Here is a 25862-nt window from a genome sequence, read left to right as displayed (position 1 = left end):
ACTGGAGGTGTGAATTGTTGTTGGTGGTAGGTGTGGGGGCTACAGCTTGCGCAGGCAGAGCTGAATGAATGACTGGAGGAGCTGTTACATTCCGGCTCCGGGAGAGAGGCAGCAGCTGTGCGCGCGCAGCCGCTGAGGTTGGGTATTGTAGTAACGCGCCATGGTAACGGCGGAGTCCATGGCAACGACAATGGGTGGGCGGAGCGAGAGCGCATGGGAATGTAACGAAAGTGGAAGAGGGAGTTGAGGAGCAGCGTGCCGGGCGGAATGGGATGCGGCACCTCCAGAGCCGTGTCCACACAACCGGAGGCCGGAGCCGAGGACAGTCTAGAAAGGAAGCGCAAGGTAAGCGGCAACGGATAGGGAGGAGGAGGCCCCCCCGCCACGGTGGGCCCGGAGCTCGCTGGACATGGTGGCAGAGGCATTGGGCATGCCACAGACTCCCCTGTGTCTGTCTCTTTCTCTCTCCAAACCGAAGATGAATATCTGTGTAAACATTATTAGATTGAAACATCACTGGGCAGAAAGTGTGGTGTGATTTCAAGAAGAAATTAGATATAGCCCTTGGGATTAATAGAAGTATATGGAGCAGGATCAGGATATTGATGATCAGCCACGATCAAAATGAATGGTGAAGCAGGTTCAAAGGGCCGAATGGCCTACTCCTGCTTCTAGAGTCTATATTTTTATGAAAGCGCAAAGACAGTGAGTGGAAGTTTGCCAGCTGGCCCTGCCCATTGATGGTCAGAGCGAGCTGGTAAAATCACATGAGAGCCAAGGAATCAGGATTGTGCCAGATTTCTCAGCTCACAATTTTATAAAACTCGGATTTCTGGCATAGTCAGCCTCTCGCCGGAAATGGGCAAGATTCTGATTAATTTATTTAAAAACAATTTTACATTTGCTTAGCAAGCCTGGCGCTCAATTATCCGAGCTCACTTGCCTTTAAGGCCTCACCAGACAGAATCTCTCTTGCTCCCCATGAACGGGGAACAGTTGCGTTGGCGTCACAGGTGGAACCAGAGGCCATTAGGGCCCCCCCAACAGGCCGATGGCAAGACAAGGATGCTGTTTGGGCACTGCCAGCCTGACACCTGGGCACTGCCAGCCTGGCACCTGGGCAGTGCCAGGGATGAGGCCAGTGGGGTGTGTGCCAGGGGTGGGGGCCAATGAGTAGAGTGCCAAGGGCAGGGCCAATGGGGGGGGGGGGGGGGTTGGGCAGGCTTGCTGCCACTCTGCCTGCGATCTGTTGGGGGGAGGGGGCCCACTGCCATTTCGTCTTTAATCTGTTGCGAAGGGAGAGGGGAGAGGAGAGGGGGTCCTCTGCCAGTCTGCCTGCAATCTGTGGGGGAGGGAGATGGGACCCCACTGCCACACTGCCTGCAATTTGTGGGGGAGGTGGGGCCCTGCTGCCACTCTGCATGCGATCTGTGGGGGAGGGAGCCTGCTGTCACCCTGTCTGCAATTGGTAGGGGAGTTGGGAGGGCAGCTGCCACTTTGCCTGAGATTGATGGGGGCAAAAAGGGAAGACTGTGATTAGTCTGGGTGGCATAGAGCTGGGGGGGGGAGGGTGCATCTCAGTGGGGGAGCTAGTTGAGGCTGCCTGCAGTAGCAAGGGCCTGACAGCCCTCTCTCTGTCAGACTCCAACTAATTACCGCCCAATCAGCCTACTCTTGATTGTCAGTAAAGTGATGGAAGAGGTCATCCACAGTGCTATCAAGCAGCACCTTCTCAGCAATGACCTGCTCAGCGACGCCCAGTTTGGGTTTCACCAGGGGGTCACTCAGCTCTGGACCTCATTGCAGTCTTGCTTCAAACATGGATGAAAGAGCTGAATTCCAGAGGTGACATGAGAGTGGCAGCCCTTGACATCAAGACTGCATTTGACCGAGTGTGGTATCAAGGAGTCCCAGCAAAACTGGAATCAATGCGTATTAGGGGCAAACACTCTGCTGGTTGGAGTCATACTTGGTACATAGTAAGATGGTTGTGGTTGTGGAGGGTCAGTCATCTCAACTCTAGGACACCTCTACAGGAGTCTGTCAGCATAGTGTCCTAGGCCCAGTAATCTTCAACTGCTTCATCAATGACCTTTCCTCCTTCAGAAGGTCAGAAGTGGGGATATTTGTCGATGATTGCGCAATGTTCAGCACCGTTCGTGAGTCCCCAGCCACTGGAGCAATCCATGTTCAAATGCAACAGGATCTGGATAATATCCAGGCTTGGGCTCCTAAATGGCAAATAACATTCATGCCACACAACTGCCAGGCAATGACCATCACCAATAAGAGACATTCTTACCACTGCCCTTGACATTCAGTAGTGTACCATCACTGAATCTCCCACTGTCAACATCCTTGTGGTTACCATTGACCAGAAACTCAACTGGACTCACCATTTAAACATGGTAGCTACAAGAGCAGGTCAGATGCTAGGAATACTGCAGCAAGTAACTCACCTCCTGACTCCCCAAAGCTTGTCCGCCATCTACAAGGTAGAAGTTAGGAGTGTGATGGAATAGACCCCATTGGCCTAGATGGGTGCAGCTCCAGCAACACTCAAGAAACTTGACACCATTCAGGACAAAGCAGCCCACTTGACTGGCACTGCATCTACAAACATCCACTCTCTCCACTGATGCTCAGTAGCAGCAGTGTGTTCTATCTATAAGATGCACAGCAGCAATTTGCCAAAGATCCTTAAACAGCACCTTCAAAATCCACAACCACTTCCAGCTAAAAGAACATGGGCAACAGATACATGATACACCACCACCTGCAAATTCCCCACCAAGCTATTCACCATCCTGACTTGGAAATATATCGTATGAAGTCTGACAACACCAGGTTTAAGTCCAACCCATTTATTTGACAGTAAACTCACAAGCTTTCGAGATTCAAATCGGTTGGACTTAAACCTGGTGTTGTCAGACTTCTTACTGAGTTTATCCCAGTCCAACACCGGCATCTCCACATCTTGGAAATATATTGCCATTCCTTCGCTGGATCAAAATCCTGGAATTCCCTCCCTAATGACATTGTGGGTCAACCCACAACAAACAGACTGCAGCGATTCAAGAAGACAGCTCACCACCATCTCTCAAGGGCAACTAGGGATGGGCAATAAATGTTGGCCTAGCCAGCGCTGCCTGTGTCCCACAAATGAAAATAAAAAATTCTTCAAGATTTGAAATATTACTGCAAATGCATAATGCATCATGAATGTGGCTGGTCTTGCTCTTAGGACTCTGAGTTTCAGAGTAAACCTTAGGATGCAGGTGTGTAACTGGACCAGTCTGAATGAGGCATTATTATTTTGAAATGCTCATACATGCGAGATAGGTGATCACGGCAATGCTATTATTCAACGTAAAAAGTGGTACACTCTGCTGCAATTTATTTTACCCATAGTTTGGCAGGCTTTTTATACAATTCTTTTACAGCAGAGTTATCATTCGTCTTGGTCATTCCTGTGCACACTTCTGTTTTGAGATGTTTATATTGAACAATTCCATGCTCAACATGAACACAGTTACAGTAAACAAGTGGGAAGTAAGAAAGCAGGAAGACAGTAGCTCACCATTGAGTGCAGCTAGCCACAGAGTGTGAACTTGGGAATTTGGTGAGTGAGGGAGGAGGAAGTTGGTCAGTGAGTATTTTGTTAATTTTCCTTTCAAATTGGTGTAATTCCTAGGTAATTGTAAGATTTCATTAGTAGCAGTAAGGTTTACTAGCAGTAATAAAATTCATTGGGTGCAGTAGGGTTTATTAATTATAAATAATTGAGAAAATAATAAATAACTAACACATAATAAAGATAGCAAGGCAGGTAATTTGCAGGTGACTGCAGGATATGGGTGGTCCTGGATGCACCAGTATGATTTAGTAAGGTAAAGTCACAGTAGTTCCAGATGACCATAGGCTGCTTTCCCTTTTTGAGGGGGGAGAGCGAATTGGAGGTGATTTAACTTGAGGATCACCACATTTCAGGCGAGGGCAAGATTGAGAAGGCAGGACCTTCATGAATTACCTCATCCAGTATGGGAATTGAACCTGTGTTGTTGGCATTGCTCTAAATCAAGAACGAACCATCCAGCCATCTGAGCTAACCAGCGAGTTTATCCTAGGAAAGCACATCTGTCATAAATATCCTTGGTTTAAGGTCCTTCGGCTTGGAATCACTGACTTGGAGGCTGAGTTGCAGACACTGCAATGTTTTAGGGATGGCAAAAGTTATCTGGACACTTAATTCAGATAAATTAAGGTCTTTTGATTTAGTTAGTGGTCAGGGACAGGAAGGCATGACTACAAATGAGGCAGGTAAGGGGATTGAGTGGAGGAGCCTCAGCCCTTGCAATTGCCCAATATGTTTGAGGTCCTTGCAGCTTTTGGAGATAGAATCAGGGGCTACGGAATGGATGAGCAAATTGACCATGTCCCCATGGTATAGGAAACCAGTCAAGTGGGGGAGTTAACAGGAATGTAGTAGCTGTAGGGGACAGCTTAGTCAGGGGAATTGACATAGTTCTCTGCAGCCAAGAACATGAATCCAGGCAGCCATGTTGATTGCCCTGTGCCATTGTTCAGGACATCTGATCAGGCTGGAAGAAACCTGCATTGCGAGGGGGAGGATCCAGTTGTCACTGTCCAGGTTAATGTCAATGACATATATAGAACTAGGAAAGAGTTCTGCTTAGGGATTACGTGCAGCTAGCCACTAAATTAAAAAGCAGAACATCAAAGGTAATAATCTCTGCATTTTTATCTGAGCCACAAGTAAACTGATATAGCATAAGTAAGTTTTGATAGATGAATGTGTGGCTCAAGGATTGGTGTGGGAAAAATCGGTTTTGATTCATGGGGTAATGGCACCAATATTGGGGAAATTGGGAGTCGTATCATTGGACGGCTTCACCTGAACCATACTGGAACCAGTGTTCTGGTAAGTAGAATACTAGGGTAATGGAGAGGGCTTTAAACTAAACATTGGGGGAAAGGGATCATATGAAAAGAGCTGTAATACATCAAAAGGTAGCAATGAGGTAATAGGGAAGAGTAGTGATTAGGATACAAAGAACCGGAGTGTGTGGGAAGAGGCAGAGCGTACAAACATTCTAAGTAGGTAAGTCCAGAGATTGCAAAAATGGTCAAAAAAAGAGTTAAAGACTCTATATCTGAATGCACACAATATTCATAAATTAATTACTTGTTAGCACAGATAGAAATAATTACATATGACCTAACAAATGCTAAAGATATGCACCGGTATTTTATGAACTTGCCCGAGTGAGGCTCATAAAATCCACCCCCCCCACCCCCCGAGGCCAATGGAGAATTCCGTTCTGCAAGCCTCACCTGCCCCAGAACCGGTAGATTTACTGTATGGCAAAATTCCAAGGTGACCAGGGCTAGGAAAGACAGGAAACTGGGAAAAAATGGTGGGATAACTATTAATTAAAGATATCATTAGTAAAGTAGTGACAGATGAGTTTAGCTCAAAAGAGCAAAAATGTAGAATCAGTTTTGGTAGAGATAAGAAATAGACAAGTTAAGAGGTCACTGTGCGTGTAGCTTATAGGACGCTAACAGTAGTTACACTGCAAGATAGAATATACAGAAAGAAATAAATGGGGTGTGTAAAAAAGGTACCACAATAATTGTGGGTGACTTTAATCTACATCTAGATTGGACAAATCAGATTGCCAGATGATTTGGGATAAATGGGATGATTTTATTAAGATTGATATTAAACTGTGCATTAATAACTTTAGAATAGACAAATGTAGTTAAAGGAGGTCTTTCTGGGCATGATGGGACCCTTGGCCAAGGATAACTTTCAGGGACTGCTAACCCAGCAGTTATAATAATAACAGCTTCATGGACATTCATTGCTGAATAGCACAAGAAGGTGATCGGGGGAACTGCAGGCCAAACCCAAGGCTAAGTAGTGAGATAATGAAAACATCTGCTGATAAAATAGTATGGTTAGTTAAGAAATGAATGAGATATAATGAAAAATATGAAGATAAAGAGCTATAAAGGAATTGAATGTATGTTAGCTAAATTTGCTAATGATACCAGAATAGGTAGGAAAGTAAGTTGTCAAGAGGAGATAGTGAATCTGCAATGGGATTTGAACAGGTTAATTAAGTGGGAAAAAGATTGGCAGATGTAGTCCCCTCAGGATTGTAAATGATTCAATAAGATCACTTCTTATTCTACGATCATATAATTGTATTAGAAGCAGTACACAACTCATTCCTAGGATGAAGGACTTATTTTATAAAGAAAGATTGAATAGATTGGGCTTCTATATATTGGAGCTTAGAAGAATGAGGAGTGATGTTATTGAAACATATATAATCCAGAGGGGACTTGGTAGGGTACATGCCAGGGTGTGGAATGCACTGCCGAGTAAGGTGGTGGAAGCAGGCACGCTAGGGTTGTTTAAGAGTCACTTAGACAGCCACATGAGCGGGCTACATATAGGGGGATATAGTAGGCCTTACTAAACATTGTAGGCTCGGGAATACGTTTTGCCTCAGGGATGTTAGTCTTTGCCTGTTTAATAATGAATTTTTTTTGTCTCCACAGGCATTTAAGTCCAGCAAGGGGCATGCATGCGGCAGGTTGTAGTGGGCTGCTCTTGGACGTTGCTTCGGGAGTTGCCTATTGCTTCATGTCGTTAGTGTGCTTAAACTGGACCATCTCGAGGGCAACATGACAGCTCAGAGACTATCTCTGTTGCTGTGCGGACACATGGATTTGGGCCTGTGTCTGTGGGAGTTTGCACGTTCTCCCCGTGGTTGCGTGGGTTTCCTCCGGGTGCTCCGGTTTCCTCCCACATCCCCAAAGATGTGCTTTTAGGCTGATTGATTGGGTACTAAATTGTCCCTAAATTGGACCTCCCTGATCCTCGCACATTAGGCGTAGACTAAAATCATGAATAGGTCACTGAGACAGTGGGACGGCGGCGCGGGCTCGTTGGGCCGAAGGGCCTGTTTCCCGTGGTGTGTTGTTCTTTTGTTTTTTGTTCTTTGATATTTCTGCTTGTGGGCAAGAGTAGAACTGGGGGACATAATATAAGAGGTCCCTTTTAAGACTGAGAATCTTTTTCTCTCAAAGGGTTATAGTTTGTGGAATTCTCCTCCCTAGAAAGCTGAGAAAGTAGGGTCATTAAATTTATTCATCGAAGAATTAGACAGAATTTTGATAGACAAGGAAGTTAGGGATTATAGGGAGCAGACAGGAATATGGAATTGATCCCATAACTAAAACAGACATGATTTATTGAATGATGGAGTAGGCTCGAAGGGCCTACTCACAAGCCCTTTGTTCTTATATCCACACATACATACGAACATATATTTGCATACAGATACACCTAACTTTACCTCTACCCCATTTTAAGATCTTGAGGCAATGCACTAATTTTGGTGATTTCCCTTCAGGGCATTAGTTGGTTTCGTTCCATTTATAGAAATGACCTGAATTTGGAAAGTAGATTTCATGAGGAACAAAGCTGCAGCAAGCTGCAAAATTATGAAACACTATTTGAGCAATCTGAATTATTCAGTGGCTTCAGTATGCAAAATCAGCAAACACTGGCAGTTTAATGGGACAGACATGAGGGAAATTCAACTTTGATTGCATTCCTTTTACTCCAGAACCCAAGTTAACCAGCTTCAGATTGGTGCCTCCATTAGTAAACCAACCTTACTTATTGCTGGCATTATTTTTGCTTTGATATTGGAATAGACTGATAAATGGAGATGTTCCTTCACACTGCCTGCCTGATTCAAGCGTCTCAGACATAAGGGAAAATAGTGCAATGAGACTAATTGGATAGCACAGTGGGCTGAATATTCTCCTACTGAACTGTGTCATTCTGGGATATTATAGACAAAATTTCTGCACCCAGATGGGGGCTTGTAGGGAGGTAGGTGGGTGCAAAACTCAATGGCCCAACTATTGATTCCATTTTTAAAAATTGAAACTTTAACGTGCTGAAGAGAGAGCACTTCAGGATGAAGGCACCTCCCCCTCTCCCCCCTTCCCCTCTCTCTTACCTGAACTGCAGGAAGTTGCTTCTTCTGAGGGCCTCTTATTGACCCTTCAGTTTCAAAAGCCTACTCTCCATCCTTAATTGGATGGTGAGCCCACCTTCTCCCCATCAATGGGCCAATATCTGGAAAATTAGTGCCCGGTGACTGCTTCCCAGGTAGTATCTGTTTGACCACAACATCAAGTTGTTACCTAAAACAAATTCTACCCTTTGATTCCAAACTAAAATCTGATGGCATAACCTGAAGTTTTCCAAGTACCCTGGCCAAAATTCATCCCTCAATCAAAAACATACTGTGGGTGATTCTCCCAGCTCGTCGTGCTGTTCTAGCAGCGCAACGGGCCGGGAGACATCAGCAAAGGCCTTTTCGCAGGCTCCCTGCTGGATGCCACAGCCCCCATGTGACTCTGGCTGCTGGATTTCTGCTCCATGTTGGGAATTGGCACGGTGCTGACTTGAATATTGAAATAAGCATTTCAATCTTATTAGTGGGCCAGGACTGGAGTCTGTGCCCACTAACAGGAAACAGAACCCCGCTGGAGGGAATAGAGATCATGTAAGCCCCCCAGGAGGTTGGGAATAAGGAGGGGTGCCTCTTGGGCATTACCAGCCTGGTTGTGCCAGCCTTGTGCCCTGGCACTATGCAAGGGGTAAAAAGTGGCAATGCTCAGAGGGCACCTTGGCACTGTCTACCAGGCATTGGGCAGTGCAAAGGGGGTGGAGCCAGAAAGGGTGGGGCATATTGGGGGCAAACCTGCAGGGTGGAGATCGTCGAGGGTGGGGGGGGTGGTGGTGGGTCCTGCTGCCACCCTGCACTCAGGATTAGTGACAGAGGGGAGGATGAACAGTGATCGGGGCTGGCCAATGGGTTGGAGGTGGTTTGGGCTGCAGACGGGGTAGTCGGGATTTGGGCAATGGTGTTGGGGCTGCCATGGGTGGCGGGTAGAATCAGGACACTGCGGGATTGGGGGGGGGGTGCAGAGAACAGGGCTGACCCAGAGATGTCCAGGAGTCTGGAAGGATAGTGATTGAGGGTTGGGGGAGGTCAGTAGGCCACTGACAGGGGTGTTACTATGTTGGCCAGCAATCAAGCTGGTCAGCGATTTGGAGGCTAGCAGTGTGGGGCTATTGTGCTTGCACTGATCTCAGCTTTGATAGATCACAGTGACCCGCTCAGTGTTATGCTGCCGGCCTCTCTAACGGGAATAGGCTCTGCCCACTGATTTTTATCATGATTCACGCTAAGGCACTCTACAGTACTCAGTGTGTGGAAGATTCATTTTGAAAATCCCGCTTAAAAAAAGGATTTACTCCAGTTTTTACGTGAATTCAGCAATTAGAATTTTTTTGGGAGAATCCTGGCCATTGACCATTTCAATCGCTGTGTGCGAGATCTTGCTTTCACTTGTGTAACATGGTTGCTGTATTTTCTGGCCAAAAATGTACTTGCACTTCAAAAAATAATGAATTGAATGTGAAACACTTTGTTGATAAGACCTATAAAATTCAAATTATTTTGTTCCCCTAAGGAAATGGAAAATATGGGGGTAGGATATAGGAAGGGCTGGAATTTGTTGTTGGGAATTTGGACATATTTGTAAAGTCACCTCATCCATAGTTTGAGAAGATGATTGTGGAGAACCGTCTCCTTGAACAGCATGTTCCACAATGGTATTAGATATCATAGAATCCCTACAATGCAGAAGAAGGCCATTCGGCCCATCAAGTCTGTACCAACTCTGCGACAGAGCATCCCACCCAGGCCCCATTCCTGTAACCTAATGTACTTACTCATTAATTCTCCTAACCTACACATCTTGGGACACTTAAAGGACAATTTAGCATGGCTAAATCTGCACATCTTTGAGAATTTCACGCTAACAACTTGATAATGATAAAGAATAGTGATATGTGTTAACTGTCAGGATGGTGTGTTAGTTGAATGGGGATTTGGGGGTGATGGTGTCCTGCTGCTCTTGTCCTTCTCAGTAGCAGATGCCAAAGGGGAAGGAGAAACCACTCCAGTAACTTTGATGAGTTGGTGGATTTGATAGGTCACATATACTATAGCCCCATATTGTTAGGATCTCCATGGGAATGTATCAAACACATTAACTAAATTTATTGAACAACCCCCAAAAGAAAAAAGTGATTGGACGAGACTTAACTTTTCATTACTTTTACTTTTAACATGAGCCAGGGTCAACATAAATTAATAGGCAAATTTCACAGCTCCCATCTCTCATGAGTCATGGTAGTGTGCATCTACCAGAATCACCTTTTCTTTTCACCTCTCCTCCTTAATCTTTGTGTCTGCCTGCTACATAGTTTCCATTTTTCAATTCCCTTTTTGTTGGCTCTGCTTCCTGATCAAGGGGAGCTGGGTCACATTTACTTATATTTCTCGTTGTCCAAAAATAATAAATAATAAAGGTCTTTTAAGAGGCTGATACAATCTCTTAAAAATTATTTTCTTCAAACATTTTTTAAAAACAATCACAGTTTCCTCCAACCTTTTTAAAGTAATGTTAAATTTTCCTTACAGTTACTGTTTCCAGGTCAAAGGTGTGTCACACAGTGTGATGTAGGGGATGGCTTTTGAGTCCAGGGACAGGGAGAACATAAGGGTGGCATGGGCCACCTTGGTATCCTGGAGTTGGGGAATAATTTTCAGTGCCTTTCCTAAAGTTGCCCTCATTTGATTTCTCTGTTCTTTTCCTTTGAAGACATCAGCTTTAATAGTGATTGGACAGAGTGGTACTCAATGTTATACCATCTAATAGACAGATTTGAGAGAAGGTATTAATGAATCTCGGTCTGAGGAAATGGTGCATCAGTTAAAATTGTCCACAAATCCTTATGGCCCATTCCTCCTGCCATCGTCTTTACTCCCCCCAACCAGCAATGACACCTACATGATTCAAGCAGGAATCTCATTAATGAATACAAATCAGGATCCTCTAATGTCTTTAGTACTCCAGTGATAGTTAAATCCTGCCGTAGCTATCCTGCTCCAGGAACGCTGATTGGCAGATAGAAAACTTTGTCTTGTAGGCACTGCAAGCTTCTGGAACCCACAGGGGAAAATCTCCACCTTTTCCATCCCAAAATTCTCCCCTCTGCACCTGACCCCACAATTTACTCGAGCGCCTCCAGGCCATACAATCCCCCTTCTGCCACTTGCTGCCATCTGCTTCTTTACCCCTGGTTAGAGCAGCCAGCTGGCTGGGGGAGTGGGTATTGTAATTGGGTGTTAAAATAGCCCTGGCTTTAAATTATGCTCATATCTGAAAAGAGGAGAGAAGTCTCCTCCTACACTCAAAACATTGGCTCTATTCTCTCTCCACAGATGCTGTGAGAACTGCTGAGGTTTTCCAGCATTTTTCTTTTTGTTATAAGAGAGGAGTGTTAGCCATTTGCCTTGTTCCTCACTTTTACTGTATTCACAATTCAAATCCCCTTCTGCTTCTCAATGAGTACAAATGTGCCAAGTGGTTTATTTTCATTTTTTCAGTAGTTGATATTGAAACATTTTGCTCCATGTGCAACTAATTACAAAGCTAAAGCGGTGTAAGTAAGTACACCCAGAAATTGACAAAGCAAAAGGGAACAAGTTGCATCAGACATTTCACCAACAAATTAATTAATTCAAATCAATTCCTTTATTCCTCCTTTTAGATTAAGAACAATAGGAAAAGCAGCAAATTAAGCATCATTGACGATTCACCTGGATCCAAAGTGTCAGAGGAGGATTTAATAACATTGCCGGGAGCAGTGCAACAGTCCTTGCCACCACTAAGAAAAGCAAATGGGACATTACTACAAAATGGATTTAATGATGGTATGAAGCAAGCTCACTAACACAGTGAATAGAAAATGTTGTGCATGGAGCAGTGCGATCTGCTTGTTCATATATAATGAAGTTAGGCAAAATACGCTGGTCATCCTGGCCTTGCTCACAAGTAAAAATGTGCACATGTTACTCGAGTTGCATTATGGGGTAGCCAATCATGTCTTTCAATTAAATAATGCTTCAGATTATGAGAACTTTCTTTCCAAGTCTGGCTGGCTCCTACATGAATTTAGTGTGCAAAGTCTAGCATAAAGCATTCATCTGTTTTGAATTCAGCAGTATCGTCTAAGTAGGTAGCTGCACACAAAAGAGGTGCTGTTCAAGTCCATTATGGGAAGCAGCCTGAAACCGCTGTAAATCACAACCTCATAAGAACAACAACTTGTAATTGGAATTCAATCTTTGGAGCAAGCAAGGAATGGGTTTGGGTTTTGCCATTCTGAGCATTGGCTTTGTAATTTTAAGGCTGGAGTAATTTTTTTTTAAAAAAACATCTTTTCTTAGCTTTTTGGCCAAAATCAAGCATTGGTCAAATCAAGCCCAAGATGGGGTGCAATGCCTTATCTTGTCAGCTTGGATCTTGTTTTTCTCTCTTGTGGGCACCATGAATTGGATTCAATTGGAAATTCAATTTGGATTTTGGAGCAAATAAGGAATGTATTTCAATCTGCACAGTCCACTCTGACTGAGAATTGGCTTTGCAACTTTAAGGATGGAGCAATAAAATAAAATAAAACAAACATCTTTTATGTAGTAAAACATCCCAAGGCACTTAACGGAAGCATTATCCAGAAACATTTGATTCTAAGCCTCATAAGGAGATATTTGGACTGATAATCAAAAAAGCTTGGTCAAAGAAATAGATTTGAAGAAGCAGCATACATCAGGAAGGAAGAGAAATTATACAGAATCTTACAATCCAGGCAACTAACCAATGGGGTACATCCAGTAATGATTGAGCAATGAAAATTGGGGATGCACAAGAGGAGTTAAAGGAGTGAGCAAGGTTACAGAGATAAAGAGTAGTGAGGCTGTGAAGGAAGTTAAATATAAGAATGAGAATTTTAAAGTAATCTTCTTTGAATTGCAATCATTTATGTTTCATCGAGAAGGTGGTACCTCCAATAGTGCAGGACTCCCTCAGTACAACACTTTAGCGTCAGTCTGGATTGTGTGCTGGGTTTTTTACAGTGGGCCTTGAATCCATAAGCATCTCACTCAGAAGTGTGAGTGCTAGCAACTAAGCCAAACATTGTCATCAGATTTAAAGATTTAAACAGTTTAGATTACATGGACCATGTCTAATGTGGTTTCCTCTGAACTTGGAAATAGAATTCAGCATCTACTGGTGCATACATGTGACATTTTTGTCCTGCTGCTTCTCTCAGGAAATCAGCTGACCTACCGGCCCTCAAGCTGAATGAACTTGTGAATTCAAGTTAGAATTCTTAAATCATGTGCAAGCACTGAAGTAGCACCCACTTTGCGACCCTGACTGCAAGACTGGGTACATTGTCCAGGGTGGCTCTTATTGTTGTATCAGGGAGGGAGCTAGGCAGTCAGGAAGATGGATCCATGCTTTTGATAGCATGGGATCAACCAAATCGCAAACGGCAAAGCGAGTAGAAACCCAAAGGAGCGGAGGAATGTGAGCCAAAGATTTAACAAGGAGCTTGAATATTGAACCTTTTAAATAGGAGTTGGGATTAGGGGCAGAGTAATAGGAAAGAAGCAAAGTTGGATGCAACTGAAAAATTAACGAAGCAGATGGTGGAAGAAAGTAATCTTTCAGGAGTGAATAAGTAGAAACCCAGCCCAACTTTGTTACTGAATCATGTCAATTGGCACATTATTACTATTGGATATGGAGTTTTCTACAGAGTGACACCCATTAATTGGAAAGTTCTGCTACTGGCCAGTCAGACTGTTGAAAAGAGACTCACATTTTGCTTCGCTGCAGATTGATATGCCTCATTTGTTCAGGGGCTATGATGCAATGTGAACAATAATAACAACAATGAGGTTTGGAGCCTTTAAACTAGTGCTGGGCAACCTATGGCCCAAAGGCCACATCTGGCCGGTTCTGAATCTGGCTCATGAGACATTTTGTCCATGCGCAGGGAGGGTTCCCAGGTTCCGCTGGTTTCTGTCCATGTAGTTTTTTTATGACCAGTATCACGAAAGTGATGTGCACATAAAGTGAGAACATATGAATTGAGGTTCATGCTGATTGCAGACAATGACTAGGAGAGCTGTGCGTTCCCTCTGTGTCCAATATAAGCACCCATATATTTCAACTAGTACACCCTGCAAATTCCAGGTATGCAAGTGCAGTTAGCAAAATTACCCTATCCCAGGAGAGTGCCTTAGTTACAACACCAGTAGATATGGGAGGTTGCTCTTTTTGTTACTTTGCCAGTACTTTAATTTGCACCAAATTATACAATGGGTCACTTTGTGTGAAAGTGACATGCTATTGATCCAATCAGAAGTTGCACTGAGTACGATGTAAGGTAAATGTAAATATTTCTTTTGTTTTTACCATTTGAAATTGATGATAGTTCTATTAATATATGAATGGTTAAGATTTTCCACAACTCGTAATAAAATATTTTGTGTATTAAATGTGTGCCATGGGGTCATGGTTGGTGCATATGCCGACTTTCAATCTTGCAGCCCAGGGAGATGAAGGAGGACCACTCATTAGCTTAGGTTTCCCATCATTGTGTTAAACCCTGTGCACTACACCCTCCACACAGCCAATCTATCTTTCCTGAGATGTGATGCCTAGAACTGAAGCCAGCATTTCTAATGGGGATGCCCAAGGCTTTATGCAATTCGAGCACAACCTCCTCTCCTTTGTAATTCAGCCCCAAAACAGGTATTCATTTACTTGTATGTTTAAGAATTAACAATATGCTTCTTTTCCTCCCTTTGATTTGATGTCTTCTGTTTTCAACTGAAGTTACACAATATTCTGTCAAAATTGTATTCCGTGCAGTCTAGAATGTTACACAAGGGGTTTTGGATTAAAACTTTTGACAAATAAGGCAATGCCTAGTTGTTAAGAATAAAATTGACAATTACAGATCATCCACAATGCTGGGAAGCAAGTTGAAAATCTACCCCTGTGATCCTTTAGCTTCTACAGTAATGGAAAGATTGTTATATGGCAAAATTTTGGTTGCATCTTCCACGTCCTTCATGCAGACCATCTCTTAAGACACTAATTGAGTCCATGACATGACAGAATGTCTGTGGGAGGCGCAGATTTAATGGACTAAATGGCCTTGTACTGGCCCTTGATTTGCATTTCCGTATATATGCTATCTTTTCCAGGAGCAACTAATACTTTAAAAAAAGATTTTATTCCTGTTAGGGTGGTAGGTGTGAGTGCCGAGGAATGAAAACGTGTTGTACCTAATATCTTTGTAAACACTTCCTGAATGTCAAATAAACATCCCTGTCTACCTCATCCCCATTGCCAACTTAACCTGAGAAAAAATACCACCTCCTATGCTGTGTGCACATATCATTTCCAGTACATATACAGTCGGCTTTCCTAGATCAAAGAAAAGTACAGAAAGAGTCGAGAGCTTCAAGTTTTTAGGTGCACATGCACAGTGGCCTATCAGTACTATGCTTCTGGCCCCTTGGGTGGGAATAGGCCCTGCCCCCAGATTTTCATCGTGAATCTCACAAGGGCGCTCTGCAGCGCTCAACAGTATGGGAGATTCATTTTGAAAATGGAGTTATTCCAGGTTTTACACTAATTCAGCACTTAGAATCTTTTTGGGAGAATCTCGGCTCACATGTTTCTATTCCTTGGTTATGTAAAATGTGATCAGTTAGTTGCAGAGACCCTCCCTGGTAATCTTGCATAAATTGAGCTTCTAATATGGATTGCTGTGATTCAACCTCAGTTCCATTCCAAAAGCATGTTGGCATGTGCAACGAAACAGAATGAAGTCTGAGCAGTGAGACACTCACTGTTTTTGAATACCCTGTCCTCTAATTGTTCTTAATTCTAGTATTTTCTTTCCACCTGCAGACTTAGCACTTACTGCAAGTAGCTTGCTGAAAAAGAATGGACCAATACAGGAAATCAGGGAGAGACCAAGGTCTGTTGACATTCTGCAAGAACTTTTAGTTCAGGGGATCTTAAACCAGGCCCACAATGAAGAATGGCAAGAGGTTCACAGTCCTCTGGTATGTGCTAACTTCCATCTTTCACACATTGGGAATATGAAAATCAAGCATGGTGTTCACATTAGTATTAAATCAAAAATTTGTGGTGATTTATTTAATCATACCATGGGCAATAGCTTGCATATGTACAGTTGCTCAAAACTTGTGATTCTGACTTATTTAATTTTGTGACTACAAATCTTTGTCATAGACACTACCAGCATTGTTCCTTTGGCAGAGTTCCAAGTGTTCTATTGGGCTATGAATTACCCCAGCCAATTTACTTTCGTTGTTCTCTCATTTCGTTGAATTTAGTCTTTTAACCTCATATATATACCAAACTCTTGGTCTAGTATATTTCTGATTCCTCGGTCCCAGGGATTGGTGCAACTTTCATTTCCTGTATATCACCCGGCAACAAATTAACAGGTTAAGACAAATATCGTCCCTTGTGGTTTATTGGACAAACTGAGTCTAGTTATATGTTCATGTACCAACTCAGGATCTAAGCCACTTGGGTTTTCCCAGGTTGCATTAGTTGATCAAAAAGATTCTCTCACAAATTACCTACCCCTGTTCATTGATTAAATAGACCGACTTTAGACTATCCTGATGTCTGTTGCATTATCCTGCTGTTACTTTGGGTAGCGGGTGGGTGGGTGGGGAAGTGTTTTTTTTATGTTAAAGAAACCTAACCACAGCAATTCATGCCGTAGCTTTCTATCTTCCACAGGATCAAACTACAGGTGATCCTAACACAGGGTCTGTACCATTCCCTATTCTGTCCACTCTATCCTGCTGGGGCACTGAATTCCTATCCTCTGGGCTTAGCTATGCTTTGATGTTTCTATTACATTGTATTACATTGCTATTGCAGTAGTAACCAGTTCCCTCATTTCATTTCAAGTTGTTTCAAGTATTCACATTATTATGGAAACCATTCTTACCTTAGCTTGAAGGTCGGGAACTTCAACTTCTGATGGATCTTGGAGCTTTTGCACGCATGCACAGACTGAGAGTGGGCTGCACAAGTGCAGTCCTGCATTTTTACATTTTTTTGGGCCAACAAGAAAAAGTGGCTTGAAAATCCAGGTTGGGTGAGCAGGATCCATTGCAGGGAACAGGGAGAGGGCCCAAAGGGAGAGTCCCAGAGAGGGGGCAAGGATAGGAAAAGGTCCCTGTTCAGTTAGAAAGTGAGGAGCAGAGAAAAGGAGTAGGGCTGAGGGGTTCATATTTTAAGTGAGAAAGGTAGCTGAAGGTTGATGATTCCATGCTGCAGGCCACTGGGGTAGAGGTACTCTTTTGGAGCAGTAGTTTCTTACTCGGCACAGTCAAAGAGATGAAGTTGTGTTTGTGAGTTGGAGTGCAGACTCAGGATTCCAATGAAATGGAATCTCAGATGAGATTGAAAGTCTGTGAGGTGGCCTGTTGTTGATGATGTCCAAGTCTGGTAACTGAAGAGGGCTCAGGAAATGCTCTGAAGATCCAAGGGGGCAGCCCAAGATTGATACTTCTGCAGCACCGAGTCGCCAATGCTTGAGAGCATTCTCAGGAAACCAAGGGAACAGAATCTCAGGAAACGAGATTGAAACCCTGCAAGACGGGTCATTGTTGGTGCTGTCTGAGCTGAGGTATCCTGGAGGGAATTCTCAGGTTAGATCTTCACAGGTGAAAAATGGAATCCCTCGTCAGAGAGACAGAGTTTCAGTGAGATTGGTTTACTCAGTGTTACTGACATCTGGGTGGATTGTTGAGAAATCCATGGTCTCAGTCTTGGTCGCAGCTGCCATTTATTGTGTAGTGTGTTCGACCACAGTTTGCTTGTTAATTCACATGTGCCTCATATTAACTTTGAATGTTAAGATAGACCCCAAGTATAAGATAGATTGTAAATGGTTTTATTTTCTGAATTTATATAGTGAAGTTTATTTCATCCATTCAAAACCAGTGGAATCTTGTGGTTTTATTCTCTTGGCAAGTGTCTTGAATTTCACTTTATCCACTGTAAGCAAAACATTGTTGGTCCCTAACCAAACTTTATCAAAGACTTGGAGATCTGGCCAAGGATCATAACAGCATATACACATCTTACTATAGATGTCCCTTCCACCAAACACCTATTCTGAGAGTAATGTCCAGAAACACACTGCTTTGTAGGATGTTACTTTGTCAGCAGCAGAACATTGCTCCTCACTGAATGCACATCTGTCAAAGGAATGTAAGTCTTTTCTAGATTTTTCATATTGATTTTGTTGTGAAAATCTGTGTATAATTTGCGTGGAAACTGTTCCATGATTTTAATATTATATTTCTGAATGGTTTACTTCATGAGTTCTTTCAAGCATGTTTATTTTTCCTGAATGCTTTAACAGCCCTTTGAAATTAATTTTTCGTGCCTTCTTTCATTTATTACTTGTTAGTTCGATGTGAAGTCAACAGAGGGAATTTTAAAGAAACCTCCAACAAGACTCGATAAGCTAAAGAATGAAACAACTAAACAAAAGAGTGTGACAATAGGAGAGATTGAAAATACAACGGTAGCCGCAGAGGAAAAGAGGAAGGTATTGTATAGAACAACCCTATAATATTCACTTCTAGTATTCCACCATCCTATAGTATCCTACCACCCTAGAGGTGAAACTAATTAGTTTTGTACACCAAATTATAGTTAAAATAAAATGGCCATTTACAGTTTTAGAAATTTTGACAGATAGGTTGCACTCTGGTGCTCATTCGATGTACTTTGTCTCTGTTTTTTTGCTTGGGAAACAGGCACAACACATGCTAATTTCTACCCTCAGAAACTTCTTGTTGCCATGTGAAGTATTTTTCCACCTTCCCCACCTTGTGCTTGCACTGAGACCTCATATGTTAGGTATGGGACCAAATTCTAACCCTTGGGAAGAGGGATGACCAAACTGCTGATGCAACTTTAACACAATTCGTTTTTTCTCTTCTAAATCTGGAATTGGGGGGAACTCCCAAATTCCTTAACATTGTTCCAATCCATTTAACTTAAAGAGCTTAGGTAGCATTTCAATCATTCTACTTCACACACTGCATCCAGCTCTAACACCATACAGTCGAAGGACAATTCATCACCAGCTTGAAACTTCTTGCAACTAATATAATGCCCTCCCTTTGGTCGATATTTCTATCTTCTTCTTCAGAATCTTCCATCCCATGCTTAATTTCAAATATGGGGTGGGATTTTCCCAAAAAAATTCTCAGTGTCGAATTTGCGTAAAAGCTGGAGTAACTCCTGCTGGTTTATTCAGCGGGAGTTTCAAAATCAACCTCCCACTCCCTGTGCACTGTAGAGTGCACTACTGTGAATCTTCTGAAAAGTCAGTGGGCAGGGCCTATTCATGCTGGAGAGGTCGGCAGCACAGCGCTGAGTGGGCCACTGCGCATGCACCGATCTGTCAGAGCAGAGATCAGCGCAAGCACAGTAGTGTACTGCCGGACTCTGACCTCCCCCCCCTCCCCACCACGCCCCACATCACTGGCCATACAAGCCCCCCACAGCCTGATTGCTTGCCCCCTTATGCATCCTGGCCAGCCTCGACCACCCAACCCCCCTGCCCCCCAGCCCGCTCAGTCTAACGTCAGCAGTTCCAATTTCCCACTAGGCATCCTTGACCCCTTGGCAGGCCAACACTCCCTCCCACCCCCACCATGGTGAGCCCCAAGCGCTGTCTGCCCTCCTTTTGTCACTGCCGAATGCAGAGTGGCATTCCCATCCTCATGGATGGCCCCACATCATTTGGCCTCACCCCCTAGCACTGGCCAATGCCAGTGGGCACTGCCAAGATGCCCCTTTGGGCATTGCCACTTTGCCCCTTGGGCAATGCTAGGGGCAAAGTTAGCACTGTCAAGTTGGCAATGTCCAGGGGCACGCCCCCTCACTCCCAACATTCTGGGGGCCTCCATCGCCCCTCTTCACTCTAGCGGGGACAGGCCGCCAGCTCCCCACAAGTGGGCAGCTATTGTAAACTCCGCTGGAGTGAAACACTCCTGGTGGTGGGGGGAGGGCAGGAGGAGAAGCTAGCAGGCCCAGAGACTTCAGTCCCAGGAGCGCTAATTAAATTTAAATGAGTATTTGAATACATTATACAGATCCATGCTGATTTCTGGCATGGAGCTGATGGTACCAGAAAGCTGGTAACTGGAGACTCACAGATGCCACGATGCCTAGAGGGAAACCCGCATACACGGCCTCCGCTTGAGTCTCCCGGTCTGCTGAAGCAGCATAGCGGGTTAGGAGATTGTCCCCATTACATTGTTTAGCACAGCTCATTGCATAATGGTATTTCTAATCACATCTAAAACATTGGTTGGCCATTCCCAGGCCATTTCTGGGGTTCAACAAAGAACAACCCAGCACGGGAAACAGGCCCTTCGGCCCAACGAGCCCGCGCCGCCACATCCTCCTACACCTACCCTGCCCTGCGTGTCTGCGAGTGGAACCCCTAACTTAGCCAGATTCAGGGGAGAATAGTGTCAATTTGGTAAAACCAGTCAGCCTAAGAGCACATCTTTGGGGTGTGGGAGGAAACCGGAGCGCCCGGAGGAAACCCACGCAACCACAGGGAGAATGCACAAACTCCCACAGACACAGACCCAAATCCATGTATCTGCACAGCTAGCAGTGCTAGTCACTGAGCTGTTGCGGCACCCGTCTACCGGTCCAGGATCAAGCACACACACCGGCACGAAGTACTAGGCCACTCCCGGAACCTCCAAGAGCAGCCCATGCACGACCCACCGTGTGCATGCCCCTCGTTTGACAACAAGGTGGACCGACACCTGCGGAATAAAAAGACAAAAACGTTAACATATAAGTCTGCGTTTCCGGTGTCTCCCGAGGCTCTGACCCTTTTTAATACCCCCTACTATAACCCTCCATCCTTGTTTCGCTCATGTGTCTATCTAAGTAAACCTTAAACAAGTCCAACATTCCTGCCTCCACCACCCTACTCGGTAGCGCGTTCCATACCCCCACGACCCTCTGTGTGAAGAACCTTCCTCTCATATCCAAATTATACTTCTCCCCCCCTCACCCTTAGATCATGACCTCTCGTAATTGTACCCAGTCTAGGGAGCAGCCTCTCACTATTGACTCTATCTATTCCCTTCAGTATCTTATATACCTCTATCATGTCTCCCCTCAATCTCCGTCTTTCCAAGGAGAAAAGTCCCAGTTTCTCCAACCTTTCCTCATAACTCAGTCCTTCCATGCCAGGCAATATCCTGGTAAACCTCCTCTGCACCCTCTCCAGAGTCTCCACATCCTTCCGGTAGTAAGGTGACCAGAACTGGACGCAGTACTCCAAATGCGGTCTAACCAACGTTCTGTACAACTGAAGCATTAGATGGCAGCTCCTATACTCTATACCCCTTCCTATAAAGGCTAGCATTCCATAAGCTTTCCTCACAACCTTCTCCACTTGTATCGCAACCTTCATAGACTTGTGAATCTGCACTCCCAGGTCCCTCTGTATTTCTGTACTCCTAATCGGTCTACCTTTTATCACGTAGCTCCTCTCTGCATTATTCCTTCCAAAATGCATCACCTCACATTTGTCAGGATTAAATTCCATCTGCCACCTATCTGCCCAATGTATCAACCAATCTATATCCTGCTGTATCACCTGACATTCCACCTCAGTATCTGCCAATCCTGCCATCTTGGTGTCATCCGCAAACTTGCTGATCACACCACGTACGCTCTCTTCCAAGTCATTTATGTATACTACAAAGAGGAGAGGTCCCAGTACTGAGCCCTGCGGCACACCACTGGTCACTGGCCTCCAGCCTGAAAAGGTCCCCTCAACAACTACCCTCTATCTCCTATTGCCCAGCCAGTTCTCAATCCACCTAGCTACCTGTCCTTGTATCCCATGCGCCTTAACCTTTTCTACCAGTCTACCATGAGGGACTTTGTCAAACGCCTTACTGAAATCCATATAGATGACATCAACGGCTCTCCCATCGTCAACCATTTTTGTCACTTCCTCAAAGAATTCTACCAGATTCGTAAGGCAAGACCTCCCTCTAACAAAGCCATGTTGCGTATCCCTAATCAGATCGCAACGCTCCAAATGCTCATACATCCTACCCCTAAGTATTTTTTCCATTAATTTCCCTACCACCGATGTCAAACTCACCGGTCTATAATTTCCAGGGTTATCCCCACTATCTTTTTTAAACAGTGGTACCACATTTGCTACCCTCCAGTCTTCTGGGACCTCACCTGTGTCCAACGAAGAGACAAAGATTTGCGCCAGAGGCCCAGCAATTTCATCTTTCACCTTCCTAAGCAGCCTGGGATAAATACCATCAGGCCCTGGAGCCTTATCCGTCCTTACGCTACCTAAAAGCCCTAGCACTTCCTCCCTCGTAATAGATATTTCCTGCCACTGATCCACAGCTCCCTTCAAGACACTGCACGACACCGAACCCCTCTCCTTCGTGAATACCGACGCAAAGTATTCATTCAGGATCTCCCCCATTCCCTCCGACTCAATACATAACTCCCCACTTTTGTTCCTAAGAGGACCAATTTTCCCTCTAACTACTCTCTTGCTCCTAATATAGGAATAAAATGCCTTTGGATTTTCCTTAATCCTGTCAGCCAAAGCCATTTCATGCCCTCTCTTCGCCCTTCTAACTCCCCTTTTTAGCTCCCTCCTACTCTCTCTATATTCCTCCAGCGCACTCTCCGTACCCAGTTGTTTCGACCTAACATACGCCTCCCTCTTCTTCCTTACCAAGACTTCGATACCCCTTCTTTTGTCGCAAGTTCCGGATTCTTTTTGCTCCTCTTAATTGTCAAAGGTGTTCCTGTCCTCATTTTTTCTAGTCACAATTCTCCTTTTAAACTGACACTTGTGTCCTGTGTCTAGACAGTCTCACTACCACATCAACATTGTGTCCTCCATTTTCTATCTTACTGACGAATGGCCCATTTGCACCATTTGCAGAATGCTGCTGGAAAATAATATTTTCCAAGGAAGTTTTTAAGAGCCTCTGACAACTGTTTCAGCAGTATGTCTTTCCCAAAGTTCTGACAAAACTGGAAGCCTATCCATATTCAATACCTTAACACAGTCTAATAACTTAAAAACCAGCTCTGACTGCAAAGACTCTACCTAGAAATTCCCCAATTTTTCATATTGTCTCCTGAATTCCATTACATAATCTTCCGCGGAACTATCCTCCAACTTTCTACATTTGTCAAAATGTGACCATGCCTTGAATGCATTTAATAAATCTTCCTTTTGATAAATATTATCCATTAGATTTGATAAGTCTCTAAACCTTCATCTGTGTCCAAATGCTCAGGCTCCATCTCCAAAAATATTTTGCATCTTATTTTGCTTTTGTATGGTCAAAAAACATCAGTGACTAATTATACCTAGATTTTGATCTAGCCATTTTCCAAAGATGACTCCAAACCAATCTTCTCTTAAAGTTAATTCCAACAGAATCTTCTCTATGAAGGAAAGCTTCTTTCTTACCAATTAGCCATTGGAGTTTTATAATGGTAACATAGCAGGGTTGCTGCTTGTAAGTGAAAGATTGAACTTCCAGACAGCATTTTGTTCCAAATCTCATACTACATGCTCTCTTCAGGTCTTAACATATTAACATATTAACCTTTAATTACTATTTTAATCATGATTAACTATTTCCTACTCTAACACGGGCTACCAAAATGATGATGTCAAATTAGAGACAAACCATGGCTCCTTTTATGTTGTGGCATTAAACCTGCTAGGAACACAATTCATTGGCACCTTTGTAACTCATGATGTGGGTATGCCGGTGTTGGACTTGCGTAAACACAGTAAAGTACCTTTGTAACTGGCAGAGGAAGGAAATATCTATTTAGTGAACCCAGATTAGTTTGAAACCCAGATCCTAGAGATGAAAGAAAATCATTCTAGTCCAGCATCTACTCAGACCTCACCAAACGTCTTTCATCTGACCTATAGTTTCTGAAATGCAGAAACAGCCATTATGTGATTCATAAAATGGACACATATCCCAGAGTCAGATAGCCATGGACAGAGACATGGTGCTGGACTTTCCCAATCTCCCATCAAGACTCTGGCGGAGTTATCAGACGAATAGTATAAAGGGTTCACCTGGCAGAGAAACTCCCCCAGTTAATCATTGACTAGCAAAGCACAGAAGCGGCAATCAGTCCATCAAGGTTGTACATGGGAAAATCCAATCAAAGTGTTTCCTCTTTATTACCACCAGTAAGGCAGCATTTTCCACCTTAGATTTCAAAAGATTATAAATTGCAAATGTTGTCAGAGTAATTTTACAAAATTGTGCTTCCAGTGGTCAGCTGGAATACATGTGAAAATTTGGCTGCACACCTCGAGTAAATTTTCCAGAAGTTCATGAGGAATATGCACATGAACTTGTGATATATGCCCTTAATAGGCTGACATCAACCCGAAGAGAATTGGCTGGTAAAATTATCCCTTATGTGAGTGGATCATCAACGGATGTCGGATGAGATTTGAGATTTTACATCAAAATGATTGCTTGGACTAAGAAATAGAGTAGAACAATTGAAAATAAATATGTTAGAAGGAGCTGAAGGTTTCTTTTTCTGAAGAACTTGCATTAATACAGTGCCTTAAATGTGCCTGGCATTAGCAAAAGCACTTCACAACCTGTCAGTTATTTTTAATTTAGTTTTGATGGCGTCAGTTGAAGGAGTCCAAATTATAATTGGGAATTACTTGTTCAGTAAAAAAGTGATGTTTATTCTTAGATGAAAGAAGTCAAGTTAAAGGAAAGAATAAATAAGTTTAATTCTTCACCGGTGATAATGCAAGATGAACCGACTGAGGTGCCTCCAGAAGCTCACCATGCGAAATTGGAGGAAGTTGTTGAGAAAATAAATGCCAAACACAAAGAAATCCAGCAAGAGCAGCAGGACATAGTAAAGGAGAAAGATGAAAGCAATGACCTGGTTGACAAGACTGGATTAAACCAACAGGAGAGAAAGGTTAATGCAGAGGACTGTTGTGAAGTTGTAGAGTTAGATAATGGACATTATTTGACAACAAAAGTAGCTGATGAAGTAATTGTGAACAAAATTTGAATCAATGTTTTTTCAAAAATGTGAATCAATACTGCACACTGATTGCCTAATGTCTTAGTGGAATTTATCCTCTTAACACCTGTGTTGCATTGTCTTAAACTAAGAATTGCCAAAGTCTACCACACAATTGTGAAGAGAATTATTCTGTGTCAATAAAGGTTGTCCATAATGATTTTGCTTCTTTCAGAAACCCCTTTGCAAAAAAAGATACATTTCACTTGTAAAGATATAATAAAAGTTAGTTAAGGTACCGAATAATTAGATGACAGATGGAAATATTCCAACACTGCTGCATAGAGCGGTGGTGTGGAGTTTGCAGCCATGATTTGCGATATCCTAATTTCTAAGACCTCAGATGTGCCGTATAGAGGATGAGCACAGTAAGAAGTCTCACAACTGATATCAGGAGTTTTCGGAGTGCTGATCCTGGAGCAGTGCTCCAAAAACTCTTGATATCAAATAAACCAGTTGGACTTTAACCTGGTGTTGTGAGACTTCTTACTGTGCCCACCCCAGTCCATCTTCACGTCATATAGAGGATGAAGAAGTTAACCAAAAGTGAAAAAAGATGCTTGAGGAGATTCTGAAGGGACAGTAAATCTGCACTGTTTTCATGTATCTCTGAG

General features: G+C 43.5%; 1 protein-coding gene across 1 annotated transcript; it reads left to right on the top strand.

The window, feature by feature from the left end:
* Positions 1-228: 228 nt before the first annotated feature.
* Positions 229-25286, top strand: stmnd1 (stathmin domain containing 1). Its single transcript, XM_080204191.1, has 5 exons — positions 229-345; positions 11744-11906; positions 15970-16127; positions 18527-18667; positions 24904-25286. The coding sequence occupies exons 1-5, from the start codon at positions 268-270 to the stop codon at positions 25234-25236; spliced, it is 873 nt and encodes a 290-aa protein (XP_080060317.1). The 5' UTR covers positions 229-267; the 3' UTR covers positions 25237-25286.
* Positions 25287-25862: the final 576 nt, after the last annotated feature.

This window comes from Carcharhinus amblyrhynchos, chromosome 2 (assembly GCF_965287045.1).
Source record: "Carcharhinus amblyrhynchos chromosome 2, sCarAmb.v2.hapA, whole genome shotgun sequence".
NCBI classification, from domain to species: Eukaryota; Metazoa; Chordata; class Chondrichthyes; order Carcharhiniformes; family Carcharhinidae; genus Carcharhinus; species Carcharhinus amblyrhynchos.
The sequence above is the reverse complement of the archived record's forward strand: the minus strand, read 5'-3'. Positions and strand labels throughout refer to the sequence as shown.